Here is an 18,652-nt window from a genome sequence, read left to right on the forward strand (position 1 = left end):
ACCGGGTTTATGTTTAAACTTTTGGCTACTGAGCTTGTTTCTGTAGTTTTTCACATAACTTTTGATACAAGAAATACCGCCCATGAAGTTGTCCTTTGTTAGCGGCTCGCAATTTTCTTCCAATCTAAATATCTCAGCTGAATGCAAGTTACCATGGATGCTCCCCTTGATTTGGCAAAGTGTCAGCAATTTCAGCAATTAGATAGGGAAAATACCTCATCCGATACTATGACAGCTAAAGGCGTCGTATGTAACATGCAACGTTGTGCTACACTTCAAGAACTGCGGCTTGACACGTTGACCTTCGCTGCAGATACTCATCTGGATCTCAGCGGACTCACATCTTACTCAGAGTTAACGATAAAGAACACCCGTTTGTCCCGCGTTTCCATCAACCCGTCTTCCTTACAGATGTTCTGGGTATTCTTAAAGCCTGAACTGATACAAGAAATACCGCCCATGGAGCTGTCATTTGTAGCAATCCCCAATTCACCTCTCATTTCCTGCAGATACTTACCTAGATTTCAGCGGTTTCACATACTGAACACCCGTCTGACCCGTGTAACCCAGAACCCGTCATGTCTAGAGGAGTTCTTGGTTTTCATAAAGCCTGTACTGATCAAAGAAATACCGCCCATTAAGATGCTGTTTGTTGGCGAGTCGCAATTTTCTTCCAATCTAAACAAACTCATCTTAGTGCACGTTGCCATGGATGTTCTCCTTGATTTGGCATATTGTCAGCAATAACAGCAATTTGTTATGACAAATACCTCATCTGATACTATATCATATTTAGGCGTAACATGAAGCATGCAACGTTGTGATACACTTCCGAAACTGTGGCTTTGCACATTGACATTTCCTGCAGATACTCAACTGGATCTCGGCACTCTCACACATCTCTCAAAGATAACTACAGAGAACTCCCGTCTGTCTCGCGTAACCATCAACCCGTCTTCCCTAGAGGTGTGCTGGGTTGACGTGAAGGCAGAACCTACGATGCTAAGCTTAGTACATATATCGAATATTCATAGCGTAGATTTATCAGAATGTGATCAGTTACACACTATCGGAACAGGTCATATATTACAAATAGGGACATCAGGCCTTCCGCATCTAGAGGAGATTCGATTGTTTGGTGCAAAAACAGAAGTTTGCAACAATGTTTTATCTGAAAGTAGTTGTCCTTGTAGAAGAATATGGTTTGAAAATCTATCTACGGAAATATTTTATTTATTGACTTTTTCTAACCCGTGTCGATATGTTTGCATCAAGTTTCGCCTTATGTTATTAAACATAAATGTTTTTAAGTTTATCAAGGCGGTTGCTGTGAAAAGGGTTGAATTTAAAGAGGTGAAATAGGTAAAGCCCAGCAGCTTGTAGCCTTACTGACATGTACAGAGCCTATTCAAGCCTCAGACAATACTGCAGGCGGAGTGGTCGAACTGCCCGTCGGGATCCGTGTATCAGATATCAGTTTCTATGAATGTCCTGTCCCTTGTTCAACAGATGATGAAGTAGAATAGGCGATTGGATGTCTACGACTGCTTTGGCAGATAAAGGAATTCAAAATGCAAACACAACAGTCTAGCATTTCCAACACGCCTATGTGAGTTGAGGACATTATAGGCGAGAATCGAATTGTTTTGAAAACTTTGTAGTTGAACTCAGATTTAATAAATTCCCCCATGTGATTAAATGGAAAATTGGTGCTTCTTTCATTTTAACGAACCTAAATAATTTCATCATTTGGTCTTAAACATATCATGCTTTGTGTATTGACGGCCAATGATTAAATCTTATTATTTGGAATCACTCAGAGTCGAATTCTTCTAATTTAAACACTGCCAGTGGTGATAAAAAGATCATAATGGCGGCGCCTTTAACAAACAAGTCTGTTTTTAATAAAACTTTTTATCATAGCAAATTTATAGTCTGAAAACTATAAGTCTTTAGTTGCAATTCAATGATATCGAAATCAATGATACAGCATACATCGTATTTAACAGAAACTCATAGATGCACAAAATCTCCCCACACAAGCCATAATTCAAACTAAACAACACTCGTATGACACGTAAGACTCGTAAGACTTGCATCTCTTGTACCAGTTGTATCACGTGTATGCCATGTACGACCCGTATGACTTGTAGGACATGTATGACTTGTAACATTCACTTATATCACTTGTTTGACTTTGTTTTATAAGCGTCAGCATGTAAGTCATACAGGTGAATCATATCTCTAAATGTGGCAGAAGTTCGATTCCACAAATCATCTCTTTCCCAACGTGTAGTTTATTCTAAAACGAGATGGCCGTAGGTCATAAAACTCCAGGCACTACCACCCATCATGATGGCAATGGGTACTAAATATAAGTCTCTAAAAATGTGTGAAAAGTTCCCAACGTTTTCCAACAGATGGCGCAACCAACATACCGACTAACCATCCATTGTTTTCGGGCTAAACTTAACGTTGGGGCATTGATTTGTTAATGAAGGAACCACTAAAATTTCGTTGAGGAAATGGAAACTACAGGAACAAGCCATGTAGCTAGCTTAAATTTTACCGATGATCCTTATAGCGGTACATGATTCAGAACCTACCTTGACTAGGAGTAACAAAAGGTGTTTGTTTCTGGTTTTCCGACCTACCTTAGTTTTTGTTCTATCTGTTTGTTTGTTTATATCGCCATCTTAAACTTTTGTATTCTGACAAATTTTTTCCTAATTTTGGGGATAACTCTTATGGTAGTTTCTTGCATCTAAAAGCATTTAATGCAAGTAGAATGATCCTCGTATTTGCTTCTTCGTGGTTTGATGATATATGTGGCACCTCACGTCTGTTTGAAATAGTTTTCAGAACATTCTGGTAACCTCCTCCTGTGATAAGCTCTTGCTCTTTCGGTAGCTTTTTTGCCTTTGTTTGAAACTTTCAAAAATGAATCTAGCGGTATCAGCTTTGTTCTCAGTTGTCCCATGATTGAGGCAGGTAATCAGTCTATGACTTGGTCGTTGTTTGCTGGGTCGCTTGCTTCCTGCACTTGCCTTTATTGATGCTTTTCCTATGTATCTGTCGAATGCTACATCGATTCTAGGTGTGGATATGTTGAAATATTTTCATACACACAGGACAAAACGACTGCATACTCTCCAAATGTAACACAGACATCTGGATTACCTAATGCTTGAATCAGTGCATGACCATCATCACTATAGCCGTTATCAAAGTAGCAACTGGAAGCTCTTCTTGGACACAAACTGCACTGTCAGTAGTTAAAACTGCAAGCAGATCAGATTTGGCTGTTGGGTTCATAATTCCGCCATTCCATGTAAGCCGCAATGGTACGAGAGACAGCTTATGTTTGAAAACCGATTCCGACAGTTCTCCCAGCATTCGCAGCGTTGAAGAGTCGTTGCGTCAATTTTCTATCAGCCATTATAAACTGTTTGGTTTGCTTTGTTTTTACTGGCACTTGGTACAGCGTGGCGAATGTTCAAATAAATTTATTTTCTTCGAAACTAGTTTCCTATCAAACTTTTGTAGTACAAGTGGTGTACCATGAACTCCTGCTTGCTCTTGCTTATTTCGGTCATTGCTACATTTTTGGTTGCAATAGAGATAAATTTTGAACACTCACTAACTATAGCTAAACACTGGTATCTGCAACATCTATATCATTGTCTTCTTCCGTTAGTAAGCCAAGTCCTTTACAACAAAACATGTCCAGTATGACAGGGTGTTTTAGCAGTGCTTGGCCATAGCGTTCATCAAGATCAACACGTGAAGTATGGAAGTTAGCCCTTGTAGACGAGAACTCATCTTCTGTGATATTTTGGAGCGAAACGCCCAAGTAATGCAGAACTTGTCTTTTGCTGAGTAATTTCCTATTATTCCTATGATTCCATTGTTCAGCTTGCAGAGTTTATAAATCCACTCTTTGGACTGGTTTGTTGGAATCTGGCTAAAGTTATTTCTCTTGACAACGAACTTTCCATCCATAGACTTTACGTAAAAACCTGGGGCTTTGTTCTCCAGATCTTTCATCTCATTTAAATACACTGGTCCCAATCGTTCATAATTTAAGCAGTCATACGCTGTCATCCAAGGCAACATGGCGGCGAAAGCTTTATGGTGAAGCTTCTAGTTCCCTTCTATTTTCGCGTGGATAAAAAGCAGAATCTCAACCATATCCATATATGTTTTCCAAAACACATACTGTTTGTTGCAAAGGAACAGTGAGTCAAATTATTCCATTAGGCCGATAAAATTAACATTCTGAATAGCTTCCTGTAACTTCGCAGCCTGGTCCATTACGTTTTGGTCACATCCGGTTATTTTTGACGTTTTGAAGACATAAACCAACTCCGTGGACAATGCTTTTATCTTTCAACATCTGTTCTAGTACCACCGGCCTTTTGATGTGACCAGGATCTAATCAGGGTCCGCTTTAGCCGCCACAAAGCAGCATACGTTAGTTTATGTGCACAAGTTACTCTGCAGTATGCCTTCCCCTCTAGCATATTTGCAGTTACTGGAAAATATACTCCAGCATCAACCCACAAATCATCAATACCGGCTTGTTCCATGTGTTGTCCAATGGGTTTCAAAGAGTTGAATTAGACATGGAGGCCATCAAGTCGGAAAATGACGGGTTTTTATTACCTTTCTTGATTCGCCCATGTAAGCTCAATTCCTTTGGCATGGAGAGGTTGATCACCAGTGATCACAGTATAGGTTTGTCCTACAAAATTTGATATTGCTACAAACCTATCAATAACTGTTAAGTAATTGTATCGAAATCATCTGCAGGTACATCGGTAGACTGACTTGACTCGTTGACTTATTAAATGCTCTCCATACTGGAATCTTCTGTTATTCCGTATCAGTCTGTCTCGATAAAGCCAGCAAGTGTCCTCTACATTGGCAATCTACATCTGTCCGTATCTTTGTCATCAGCTCTTTGCACCGACTGAGACCTACTGTCATGCGACATCTTTGCTCTGTGTAACAGTGGGAGACTCTTCATAGCTTCGTTGTAACAACTTCTTTCTAACCTAGGTTTACTGTCATTATCTGGTAATTGTTATGGCTCTAACTCTCCAGCGGTGTGTCGCTGTCACACAACCATCTGTGCGCTGTCGAATGTGTTTCGACCATCCAATTCGTACTGCAATACATCCATGTTGTTAAACGAACAGTGTACGAACTCTTCACATTAGATATTACTAGGGATAAAAAAGACTTCTGTCAGCTTTAGTGAACATTTATTCTACTAATAGGTTTAAATGAATTGTGCAAGTGCATGATCTCTATCCTAGTTTACTTGATTACCATTGCAACATCCACAATAGCATGAGTCCAGCCTCTCTATTAGACCAACAGTTATATATTCAACGTCTTTACCATGTCATTTGTAATCATTCCAAACGCAAGCAATGCTGAATAAAAACATATTTTAAATGGTATATATTTTTCCGGTATATTTCCGTGCTTGACCTTGATCCTTAGAGTTCAGTTTCATCGAAAGGAGCGCATTCAGAGATATGATTTATTACACAAGAATATATTATTTGTTATAATTTAACATTGCAAAGAAATGCAAAATAGTTGGCATAAAATCAGCTAACCGGAGCAATTGTGAGTGATGTCAAGTGCCCAATTTGGCTGAAAACAAAGCATGTGGTTGTTTTGTAACAATACTTATGTTAAATACAACAGACATAAGCTCAGTAGCAAAAAGTTTAAACATTAACCCCTTTTAATGGCACTGGGTAAACGCCAAGGACATAGAACACAAAAACAAAAAAATCAAAAACATGAAACATGAAACAACAGCACAAAACTTAACAAACCATGCTAAATAACAAGAAAACCCTTCAATAATTCTGAAATGTTCAGGTAATGTTCACTTTTTGACCTGAAAATGACCTTGGCCCTTAAGTGACATTGATGGTCAGTTTGCTAGATTGCTCTGTTTTCATAGATCATATATATCAAACATTTAAGTCGATATACATTTGCGTTTTGCAGTTATACTAAATACAGTAAGACGGTTTGAGTTTCAATAAATTGTGCACTTACTTGACCCTTGACCTACTTTCTGACCTCCACAGATGGTGTTGCCAGTGGCATAGGGCAGAACCATAGACAACTGGTTTTGGGCAATACGATTCTGGTATTCAAACAATTCTACTCGCTCATGCCGTGGCGTCAAAAATAAGCGACTTTTTCCCTGATGGATTCCTGACTATATGATGAATTTGGCGTTTATTTTAATTACATTAACGGTAAAAAAGACACCCTTACTGAACGTTTTTAAACACTGATCAGTTTTCAACGACTGCCTGAAAAAATAAATATTGAAATATTGCAAGGGTTAATTTTCAACGGTAAAACCATTGAGACCGGAAACAAACAGTTTCATTTCTTTAGCTCTATGTTTCAAACGCAGGGACATCAAGCCAGAAGTCGAGCACAAATCAATAAGAGACGAATAACACAACATCAATCAATCGTTAATCACGAAATATTAGGAATTCGGTCTTGCAACGAAATGTTGAGGTTTCGGTCTTGCGACGAAATATTGGGGTTCGGTCTTGCAACGCATTATTGGGGTTTTCGCATTTGCAACGAATTATTGGGATTTCCATCTTGCAACGAAATATTGGGATTTCCGTCTTACAACGAATTATTGGGGTTTTCGTCTTACAGCGAAATTTTGGGATTGCCGTCTTACAACGAATTATTAGGATTTTCGTCTTACAACGAAATATTTGGGTATCCGTCTTACAACAAATTATTGGGGTTTCCGTCTTGCATCGAAATATTGGGGTTTCCGTCTTACAACGAATTATTGGGGTTTCCGTCTTGCATCGAAATATTGGGATTTCCGTCTTGCATCGAAATATTGGGGTATCCGTCTTACAACGAAGTATTGGGGTTTCCGTCTTGCATCGAAATATTGGGGTATCCGTCTTACAACGTATTTTTGGGGTTTCCGTCTTGCATCGAAATATTGGGGTTTCCGTCTTACAACGAATTATTGGGGTTTCCGTCTTACAACGAAATATTGGGGTATCCGTCTTACAACGAAACATTGGAGTTTCCGTCTTGCAACGTTTCCGTCTTACAACGAATTATTGGGGTTTCCGTCTTATAACGAAATATTGGGGTATCCGTCTTACAACGAAACATTGGAGTATCCGTCTTGCAACGTTTCCGTCTTACAACGAATTATTGGGGTTTCCGTCTTATAACGAAACATTGGAGTTTCCGTCTTGCAACGAAACATTGGAGTATCCGTCTTGCAACGTTTCCGTCTTACAACGAATTATTGGGGTTTCCGTCTTGCAACGAAACATTGGAGTTTCCGTCTTGCAACGTTTCCGTCTTATAACGAAATATTGGGGTATCCGTCTTACAACGAAACATTGGAGTATCCGTCTTGCAACGTTTCCGTCTTACAACGAATTATTGGGGTTTCCGTCTTATAACGAAACATTGGAGTTTCCGTCTTGCAACGAAACATTGGAGTTTCCGTCTTGCAACGTTTCCGTCTTACAACGAATTATTGGGGTTTCCGTCTTACAACGAATTATTGGGGTTTCCGTCTTTCAACGAATTGTTGGGGTTCCGCTTTGCATCGAAATATTGGGGGTTCCGTCTTGTGTTTGGGCACAATCCGGGCGGGATTGTTTTGTGTCTGTATAACTTAGTGTGGCCGTGTAGGTTGGTCCAGTACATGTGGACAGAAGCCTACTCGGCAACGCTTTCAAAGCCTGGAAAATATAAACGTGATCCTTGGACCTATAGGCCTATAAGTTTAAAGTCACCTGGAAAGTTATTAGAGTGCACGGTTAAATGAGTGGTGGGCATATGCTTGAGTTAACTGGGATTCTTAACCATTTTGGAAAGGATGGAACCTGTCATTATGATAATGACGTATTCGGAATACCCAGTTCACCTGTCATGGTCTAGATGACGTATTCTCAATACCCAGTTAACCTTTCATAGTCTAGACGTATTTTGAATACCCAGTTCACCTGTCATAGTCTAGATGACGTATTTTGAATACCCAGCTCACCTGTCATAGTCTAGATGACGTATTTTGATTACCCAGTTTACCTGTCGTGGTCTAGATGTCGTGGTCTAGATGACGTATTTTGAATACCCTGTTCACCTGTCGTGGTCTAGATGACGTATTTTGAATACCCAGTTTACCTGTCAAGGTCTAGATGACGTATTTTGAATACCCGGTTCACCTGTCATGGTCTAGATGACGTATTTTGAATACCCAGTTCACCTGTCATGGTCTAGAAGAGGTATTTTTAAATACCCAGTTCACCTGTCATGGTCTAGATGACGTATTTTTAAATACCCAATTCACCTGTCATGGTCTAGATGACGTATTTTGAATACCCAGTTCACCTGCCATGGTCTAGATGACGTATTTTGATTACCCAGTTCACCTTTCATGGTCTAGATTACGTTTTTTGAATACTTAGTTCACCTGCCATGGTCTAGATGACGTATTTTGAATACCCAGTTTACCTGTCATGGTCTAGATGACGTATTTTGAATACCCAGTTCCCCAGTCATAGTTTTGATGACGTATTTTGAATACCCAGTTCACCTGTCATAGTCTAGATGACGTATTTTGAATACCTCGTTCACCTGTCATAGGTTAGATGACGTATTGTGACTACCAGTCCACCTTTTTATAGTCTAAATGACGTATTGAGAATACCAAGTTCACCTGTCGTAGTCTAGATGACGTATTGTGAATAGCTAGTTCATTTGTAATTGTCTAGATGACGTATTTTGAATACCCAGTTCACCTGTCATGGTCTATATGACGTATTTTGAATATCCAGTGCACCTTTCAAAGTCCATATGACGCATTCTGAATATCCAGTTCACCTGTCAAAGTCTTGATGACGTATTCAGAATACCCAGTTCACCTGCCATAGTACGCTAGATGACGTATTCTCAATACCCAGTTCACCTGCCACAGTCCAGATGTGATGTACGTGCATTTGACTTAAACTTCTTGCTATAATAAACTACGTCCAGAGATAAGTAGTTTACATGTTCACTATCAAATGCACTTGTACTTTACATAATTGTTTTCATGAAAATGATCATTACTAGTTGTTCTGCCTGAAACTGTTTGATACTAATAGTGTATTGTGTTGTAGTAATGTGAAATAGACTATATGTTGTTTTTACTTATGGTTTGCATCAGTTGTACAGTGATGCTTGTCGAGAATAAATGTGTGTAAAGCTTATGAAATCTTAAGTTATTACATGTGTCAAGATAACAGTGGGGCTATGCTTCATTCCAGTGGTAGTTCTAGTTTTCATTCAAGTTAACCTTTAATATTCAATATGAGTTGGATGAGTTTTTGAACAGGGTTGTGTTCAACCCTGTTCAGTGTAGCCACAAACTCGACACTCAACATAAAATGCCTATTAATAGTAACAAGTGTCGTCTGCCTCTTTACCACCAAAAATATAGTTTGAGAAAGTGCGGACTATATAAATTGCAAGCTTTGTTTCCAATAACTGAGCTAGATTTGACAAAGCAAGAACCAATCATAACGCAATATCTTTTTTAATCATTTTATTTGTTGAACATAGATAAAAATAATATAAAAGTAGTATCCATGCGCCCCAAATGAATGAACATCGAAACGTAAACAAAGAATTACTATCCACTCAAAGCGCATCATTCAATCACGTGACACAATGATCTCATCCCCTGCGCACAGTCATTACGTGATAGCCCACGTGGGAATTACAAACGCACGCCATTTTGACAGGCACGTACTAAAGTGCTGACGAGTTAGCTGACGATATAGAAATAGAAGAGAGTTGCTGACCATAAAGACAAAGGAGGAAGTTTTGAAATTAAAGATTTTTCAAGACTTATTTTGTTTAATTTATTTTATATACTTATAATAGTGTACGTATAGGCGGATGTTTGTGTATTTTTTTTTTTGAAAATGGCATTTCATTGACATAAATTGAGTTATATTTTTTGCTGGTTATGTGTAAATTTGAGAAAATATCACCGATTTAATAACTTTTATAGGTGTTTCATGTACAGTTGTTTGAAAGCAATTATTTTAAATATGATCATTTGATTAAGAAATATTTCTCTTGAATCTGTTGTATTTTCGAATTTATTTTGTGAATAACAAGGCAAAGATATGCAAACTCTTGCTAATGAGTAAAGTTTGATTACATTTCATTTTCTTGGTTTGGAATATACAAGCATTCACCCTTTTTTATATTTTCATTTTCTATTATTAAACCCCACACATTTACGGGGAGGAAGGCTTCGTGGAGTTTGTTTCTATGCTGTTTCAATAATTTACCTGCCGTTGCATATTATCTATTTATCGTTCCTCTCGGGTGAGAATCCATTTTTTATGTAAATATTGTATATATCATTTTAAAATATTATTTTAAAATTTTAACAGTGGCACTGAAAAGCATCGTTTTCCATTTAATAATTAGTAGAGTCTTTGTTTATGCCAACATCAAATTACCAACCGGAAACGGTTTAAGTGTATCTTTTGAATTCACCCTGAATGATCAACCAATTTCTATTTTATTTCTCTGGTTAATAAATCCTTGGCAAGTCTAACTCATATTGTAATGGATGGAGTTTATGCTGGGATTGGTTACATTCTCCATCCTGGTTACACAGCGACATTAACTTTATTGTCAATAAAATATTGATTTGTCATTTACCATCATGCTTCAATAAAACCTGGGGCGGCCCCTGTGGTTGGTTTACACGGTGACTCTTAGATTCACTGTGCTACATATCAGCACCTTATTAATACACACATGATCGTGAATCAGAATGGTGAAAACTCGTATAAAACCCTGTTCATGCAGCGCTATCAGCGCTTTGATTATAGTTAGCATTCCTCCATGGAATTGTGAATTAATTCCGGTTAAAATTACTATTGCGGGGTTAAAGGGAAAAGGTTTTAGACGATACTAAATGCAGAATATTATAGAACCATTTTCCTTTCACAACTGATCATGCAATTTGAAATATTTATATGCTTAATAAAGTATACTTATTATCATGCAGTTTGCATCAAAGTATTGCACACAGCAAAATTCAGCAAGAAAATTATATGTAAAGTTTTTTAAGTTTTATTATCACAGAATAATCAATAACATGAATATAAATATTATGTATGCTAAAATTCGGTGTCCGAAGAAAGTAAATAACGTTATGTAAAACAATTTTAACTCTTCTTTGTAAAATATCCACTTTGTTTTTTTTTTAAATTTACAAAAAGAAAAAAACATGACCTTTTAAAGTCTTCAATGGAATATTATAAAACGTACAACAAAATGTCCATACATTAAGCAATACTTGATTGTGCGTTCTACTGAAATGCACGAATTAAAAAAAGTTGTAATGCAGGATTATTTTCAGATTTTCCAAAAAAACTTGTCCCTGTAGCTTTCATTTCATTACTGTCCTTAAAACAATACATTTCTATTAACTTTTTATTATCACAAGTTACCATAAGCAATGTCCAAATATGTAGGAAAGTCAGTAACAATACATTTCACAAAACAATAATGAAACTGGCAGTTAAGATGTTAACAAGTTTATTTTTTCTCCCTCAAAAACAGAGGCTTTTTATCACTGTATAGCATTCCAAAATTGCATGTAATAAAAAATATTTTCTCCAAAAAGAGCATTTTTTCCTCACTCAATTTTTTTTCCTAAACAGCATCAATTCCTATATGGTCTTTCACTTTTTTCCCAGCTTTCACATAATAAAATAGTTACTAAAGGGAGGTAATTTAGGAACTTTCCACAAATCTTCTAAAGTCTTCCAGGCTTATCTTTCCTTCTTGGTTTTCCGTGCACTGGGCCACCAGCTGTAAAAATTAAATAATAAGACTTATTCATACAATCGTTAACATTGCAAAGACATCAAACATGCGTAACAAATATTGCATTCCCGTTCAGTTAATGGCAATAATGTAATTAATCATATATGTGTCCCTTAATTATTATTTTTTGAATAGTACATCAAAAATATATTAGGCAAAAAAGTGATACAGTAAAAATGCGGTCGTTCGAACAGGCGGTCGTTCGAGAACTGTAAACTGGTTCCTGATTTCATGCCCTTCAAGGTTATAGTTAGGTGACATTGTTTTGTGTCAGGACATGTCAAATCATGGTCAAAATATGATTTCATTGAATTAAGCCTTACTAAACAGTAGAATCATTTGTTATTGTGACATCATAGATCTCACGCAATGAATGTAATAATTTATCATTAAATGGAAAATAGAAATACTTACAGCGTTAACCAGGTCATCGTCAGCAGGAAGTTGTAGACGCCTGCAGAGGTCACGCATGTTGAGAGCGTCGATAAAGCCGGTACGGTCAGTGTTGTATCTGAGGAACATTTCATCCACTCGTGTCTTATCAGTAATGGCGATCTTCTTCAGCTGTGCTCGGACTTGCTGGACCAAAATGCCAAGGTCACCTTCGCTGATAAGAAAAATGGGGAAAATATAGTTGTTTATTTTAAATGTATCTCAGCAACCAAAAAAGGACTTATAAGAATTTGATAATTGTCTAAAATTAGTAAGTTTTATTAAGTTTTTTATTATTAAGTCAATAATACAATTAAAATAAATAATCCTGAATTTGAGAACAGTTGACTCGTTTCTTATACTGATTTTAAGGTTGAACTTCACAGATATTTGAGAACTATAAGATGGCACTAACTTTACACTAATCATTACCAAACTAGATAAATAGATGCTTACAGGTGGGTAGAAATTTCTCCGAATTTACCCTACAGCATATGACCATATTCTCGCCAAACATCATGCAAACTTAGCATAAGTTTATAAAAATCATTGTAAATTAAACTGCCACTCACGTTCTGCGGACCTTCATTGGCGCTCCCTTGACAGTTTCTCTCATCACAGAGCCCTCAGCTAATCTCTGTTGTAAAGACTGTATTGTGCTGCCTGGATAAATAAAAGGGTTTGTTAGCTACATTTTGTCATTAAAATGTTCATCAAAGTCAATGTGTATTAATTTACAGTAACAAGTGGTTGATTATGAAGTGTAAATTTGAAAACGTCTTTCACAGTGAGTCCATGAAGGAAGTCAGTTTCACATCTTGCCGACTCAAAATGAAACTTCTCTTAAAACATCTCTTTCACACTTATCCGCTAGTCACTTATCTCAACATTTATCTTAGAACTGATCTTATCTTAAGTTAAAAAACATAAGATAAATGACAATAGTAAATTATTATCAGTGATGATACTTTACTATTGTCATGATCTAACAATTTTTTAACCTAAGATAAGATCAGTTCTAAGATAAATGTGATTATTTATCACACTGGTTGGAATACATTGTACTAAATGTTGCAAGCTGCTTGCTTATAGCCTTTTCTATACACAAATACTTCTTTCTTTGATTTTTTTTTACATGAATTAACCAGAATTAGGTTCAGAGATTTAAAGAAATCTAGATTACAGAAAATTAAACAAAATACAGATTAACTTAAAAATAAATTAAATAAACTTAAATGAAATCAAGTCTGATTATCTGAGTTAGATATTAATGGGCCATTTGTTCAGATTTTTGTAAGTTAACAAAAAAATTAATGCCATTGTTGTTAACTTTTAAATCTTCACTGCTCTAGAAGTTTAATTGATACACCAGTGATCTGCATTATTTCTAACATGATTCAAGACAACTGTTTAGCTGTACTGTACTTGTTTTATTTAAAGCTTTGAGCACATCATCAAATGCTTCATGTATAAAAGTTAACAACGACATGGTTAATCATGTTGTTAACTTAAAAAAAGTTTTGAACAATCAGCCAAATGTGTCGTCTTATACTCACTTGGGAATTGGTCCTTGTTATCCTCCATAAACTTAAGAACATATTCATCTGCGTTAGTTATCACAAATCTATGTCTGAAGACCTCAATAACAGCCCCAATGTAAAAGTCCTGGGGACCATAGAACATCGGTTGGTCCGGTGGGCAGTTTGGTTTGGCTACTCGTGTGCGCTCGAGGAATTTGCCACCAATAATTCCCGAGTTTCTGACCGGTGGTTCATAGATGGTCATCATGTCGTCAGCCAGGCGGTAGGACAGAATGAAACGACGACCCTTATCCTCAGGGCGTACTGAGTCCTATTTTAAGTATAAGATTAATAGCTTTTACTAGTTTGAACTTGTTTGATCATTTAGTTTTAAATGCATACTTTTAAATACTTAAGCTTCTGTGAGTGAGTAACCATTGACTTCTTTTAAAAGTCACTTAGAACAATAAGCTTTAAAATTTCAGAAAATAACACAATTGATACCTAAACATCAACTGCGAGCTTAGCTTGAGTCTGGAGCAAGGAGTTAAGATTGTTTGAGAAATTCGGGCCTGATAATTTTGTAGGCAAATAATCTTACATGTATGAATTTAACAATCCTCGTAACCTACCATGGTGGCTTCAAATCTGAGGACTTTGTGATCATTTTCCAACATCTTGATAAAGTCTTTCTTTGGAGGCTGTGGAATCAGGGACAGACAACTCTGCAGAGAATCTTCCATGGAGCCAAACTGGTTGAATGGTGGTATCTCCTGAGGAATAGAACAGGGGTGATAATTTATAGTATATTATACAGAATAGATAATCAACACTTTATTTAAGTGGAGAAATAACAAATGCTTATATCTGAAGAGGAGTTCATGAAAATCTTACTTTTAATAACACAGAATAAAATAATTGCGAAATTTAAGATTAAAGAAAATGAGTTCTGAATTTCAACAGGGGAAACAATAAATGTAGAACAGGAGGGATATATTAACTGTTTAAATAAACAGGGGAGATAAAAATATTAATGTCAAAGGCAACAAGGGAGATGATAAATGTTTAAACTGGCAAAGAAGATAATACATGTAAATTATAGTTTGTATACAAACATTCAACAGGGGAGGTAAACAAGTGTAAAATAATGCACAAAGTAATAAACAATGATTTAAATGAATGTTCACATAAAAAGGGATTACAATAAGCTGATTTCAAAAGGAGAAAAATACAAATTTATTCTTAAAACATTGTGTTAAAATGTGAAAGGGGAAATAATAAATTTCAATAATAAATAACTTTGATAAAAAAATTAAAAAACTGAGCAAACTCTTACCATTTTTGGGAGATCCTTGAGTTTCTGAGAAACATCTACTGTAGGGAAATCTGTTACACCGAACGTCTGGTAGTAGAAGCTTTTTGTGAAGTTGTCGCAGTCGTAGACGATGAACCGACGCCCATATATCATGACTGTCTCACCCACGGAGAAGTCTTTGGGCGTGAAATACTCTTTGATCTCATGAGATGAAAGCTCCATTACAACTCCAGGGAAAGATGTGTCTACGTTGTACCTATACAGAATAGAATTAAAATTATATAAGATTCAAACACCACACACAGTGAAATCATGATTATAAAGGTCAGTGATAGTTTGATGGTTTCTTGTTTCTTCCAGGAAATCAGTTTAAAGCTATCGTTTACAGTTAAGACAACCAAGCTTAAATACAGTTGTATAAACCAAATCTTAAGTTTCAATTGTCTGCATTAATTTTGTTGTGGAATTGATCCCCACGAGGGTACTTTCTCATGGCCGCTCAAAATGGACACTAGCAAAAAAAGGACTAGAGTGTATTTCTATTTATAAGTGATCAGCTTTCGTTTTATAAAAATCATTATAAACAAAAATACCTGTCTTTTGGGACCTTATGTCTCCCAATAAGAACTGGGAATGGGTCTCTACCATCATTGGCTGTGTGAACTTCCCGTACCTCGAGGGTATCATCCACAAGGAAATACTGGAACAGAATGAAAAATCATGTAAAAAACGTTAAAAGTAAGAGATTATTTTTTTTATTCCCTTGACGATTAACAATTATAAGAAAACAAGCAGGCAATATTCATTTTTTAAATTGATGTGATATGTTTAAATTAAGGTGCTTTTTCCCAGATATTAACATTTTTTGCCTATAAGCCTGGATTTGTCTTAAATTACAAAAGTTTGAGTTGAAAAATAAATAAGCTGAAAGATTATCTGTCCACTACTTACATGAATTATAAAGGCTCTCATTTCTCCGAACATATTATCACGATCATCCCAGGCACAGAAGAATCGCAGAACCTTACGATCCAGCTCAAGGAATTGTTTCTGTTTGTCGAAAGATGATGGAGTAGTAAATGTGCGGAGAGCAGCCGCATTCTTCCTTCGCTCAATGTAGGGGTCCGTGGGAAGCTGTCCACTTGGGTTCACAATGAGTCCCTCACTCTCCAGGAAATTCTGTGGGAGAAATAAGAAATAAATATCAAAGTGATAAAAATAATCACAATATTATAAAGACCCATGCATAAGAATTTATAAATGTATTATTAAGATTCCATAAATTACTTTCAACATTCAATTGCATTTTATGTGTAGTACAATTATGGTGAGCAATTCATTTCGAATTTTGATCAGCAAAGAATCAGTAACGTACAGCAGCTAGTTATATAATAATACAATGTAAAAATGATATCAAATAATCCACATACACTGGTGAACTGGTCCATATTGACAATGTGAAACACTTTTCCGTAGAAAGTCACATTGACACCATTGTTAAGGTCTTTCCAGTGCCAGTGATCACCTTGGTCGTTCTTCGGAAGTCTTTGACGCTTGATCAGCTTGCCTGGAGTGAAAAAGATTGGCATGAATATTGCAACATAATTATGTGTTGGAAAATTTCTCACTGAGCTAGTACAGTATGTTATTTATTGATACTTAAATTACATGTAAATGCTACATAAACGTTTTTGAACTTTGTCATTCCATTTATTCTGTAGAAGATAGTGCTGAGATAAACCGCTTAATTAATTACAATATAAAATTCTATGACAAAAATGTATTTTCTAATGCTTACTCCTTAAATTAATTATATGATATTTTACATGGATTGTGAAACATTTAGATATTTCAGAATAATATTATATTAATCACACTCATTGGCACTATTGTTATGCGAGAGAGTAGTGTTGTACTTTGAGCATTGGATTGTTGGAATGTTGAAGAGTCTATACAGTAGATGAGTTTCATGCAGGATATATTTTAGTATTTAAATACTAATTATACTGTCTTGTAATTAAATGAAGAGTAACCTACCCTGTGGCATGCCACTGTTTTCAACATGAGGTTCAATCACCGCTATACTGTCGTCTTCAAGGTAATAGAAGATATCGACGGGGCGAACTCTGAAGTATTCGTCTTTTGATTCATGGATTGTCTGCTTGAAGTAGGCATTGTATCGCAGCACCTATGTTTATCAAATGTTAATATACATGTAGTTACAATACTCAGAGAAAAACTCACAAGTGACCAAATGAAAACGAAAGGTGGCAAACTAACAACACATTGGATACCACCAGCTGACTAGCATGGTGGTAAAACATATACATGTATAAAGGGAAATACCATTCAAAATGTCATATTTTCAGTAATGGTTACTATGCTATCTTAAACTAGGCCTTAAGGGTTATTCACAAAACATGCTTAGCCTTATAAATATCAAAATTAGAATTGAACTCCAGATTTCAGTTTAGAATGATGGTTGATTCAAATCAAAAAACAAATGGCATTATGATTAAAGGAGTAACAAACCTTCTTGTCCCAGGCAACATGAGATGGTACAAAATCCTCTGGTGGTGCCTGTTTTGCCTGGCCATATGTTAATGTAGGGTTGAAGTTGGCCAACTCATCTAGTTCTTGTTCTGAGAGCTGGTTGTGCACAATTGGTTCACCTCCGATACCGACTGTGGGGTGTGTGGGTAGGGCATAACCATTCCTGTAGTTAAGGGAGTGGCTTCTATGATATTTTGATCTCTGGAAAAAAAAACAGTTCCATGATATCCATTCAGCATTAAGAGTAAAATTTTCGCATGTTACTGCCAGCCTATTCTGGTAAAGTTTCATGCAAAGACATTGAGAATTGTGGACATGTCATTACAAAATGCAATCTCTCAACCACATTGTTGACTTCACTATGTGGTGATAACCAGTAATATGAATCAAGGGAGCTCTGTGTTGGGGTTGTATTCAGGCCCCTCCAGGCAGAGAAATCATTATGATACTCTTACAACTCAAAATCAAATTAAGATACACAATTTTACCCTTTGCTACAGATACATACATGTAGCAAACCATTTGTGTTAAAGACAGTATTGGACTCTACCACATACCATTCAGATTCAGACACTTGTATATATCAGTGCTATGCACACTCATACTCTGAAAGTTAATGTCCAATGGTATCTCAGTTTCTGATACAATCTTTGTTTCAGAGTTTGATTTTAAAATTTAAGCGTACAAAATTATTACAAACATTTTAGTGGCAACATATTAAATCTTTACCGTAGGATCTGTAAATGAATTTCCTGGCAGAAAAGGTAAACCTTCCATGTTTGAGTGTATTTAATTAAGATCCAGCAATGTTTACATGAGATGTTTTGCTTCTCAACATACACACTGCTGCGTTGCCAGGTTTGTTGCTATGTAAACAACAATCTCGCGTAAGTTT

The 18,652-nt window shown here is 36.3% G+C and overlaps 1 protein-coding gene across 1 annotated transcript; it reads right to left on the minus strand.

Annotated features, from left to right (window-relative positions):
* Nucleotides 1-11,162: 11,162 nt before the first annotated feature.
* On the minus strand, nt 11,163-18,638 carry LOC128205725 (EF-hand domain-containing protein 1-like). Its single transcript, XM_052907637.1, has 12 exons — nt 18,487-18,638; nt 17,737-17,958; nt 17,242-17,392; nt 16,635-16,771; nt 16,156-16,383; nt 15,798-15,904; nt 15,226-15,460; nt 14,522-14,662; nt 13,926-14,220; nt 12,942-13,032; nt 12,352-12,544; nt 11,163-11,922 (listed from the first exon to the last, which is right to left on the minus strand). Exons 1-12 carry the CDS (start codon nt 18,532-18,534, stop codon nt 11,845-11,847), a joined length of 1,926 nt encoding a protein of 641 aa, XP_052763597.1. The 5' UTR covers nt 18,535-18,638; the 3' UTR covers nt 11,163-11,844.
* Nucleotides 18,639-18,652: the final 14 nt, after the last annotated feature.

Source organism: Mya arenaria, chromosome 10, assembly GCF_026914265.1.
Source record: "Mya arenaria isolate MELC-2E11 chromosome 10, ASM2691426v1".
Classification (NCBI taxonomy): domain Eukaryota; kingdom Metazoa; phylum Mollusca; class Bivalvia; order Myida; family Myidae; genus Mya; species Mya arenaria.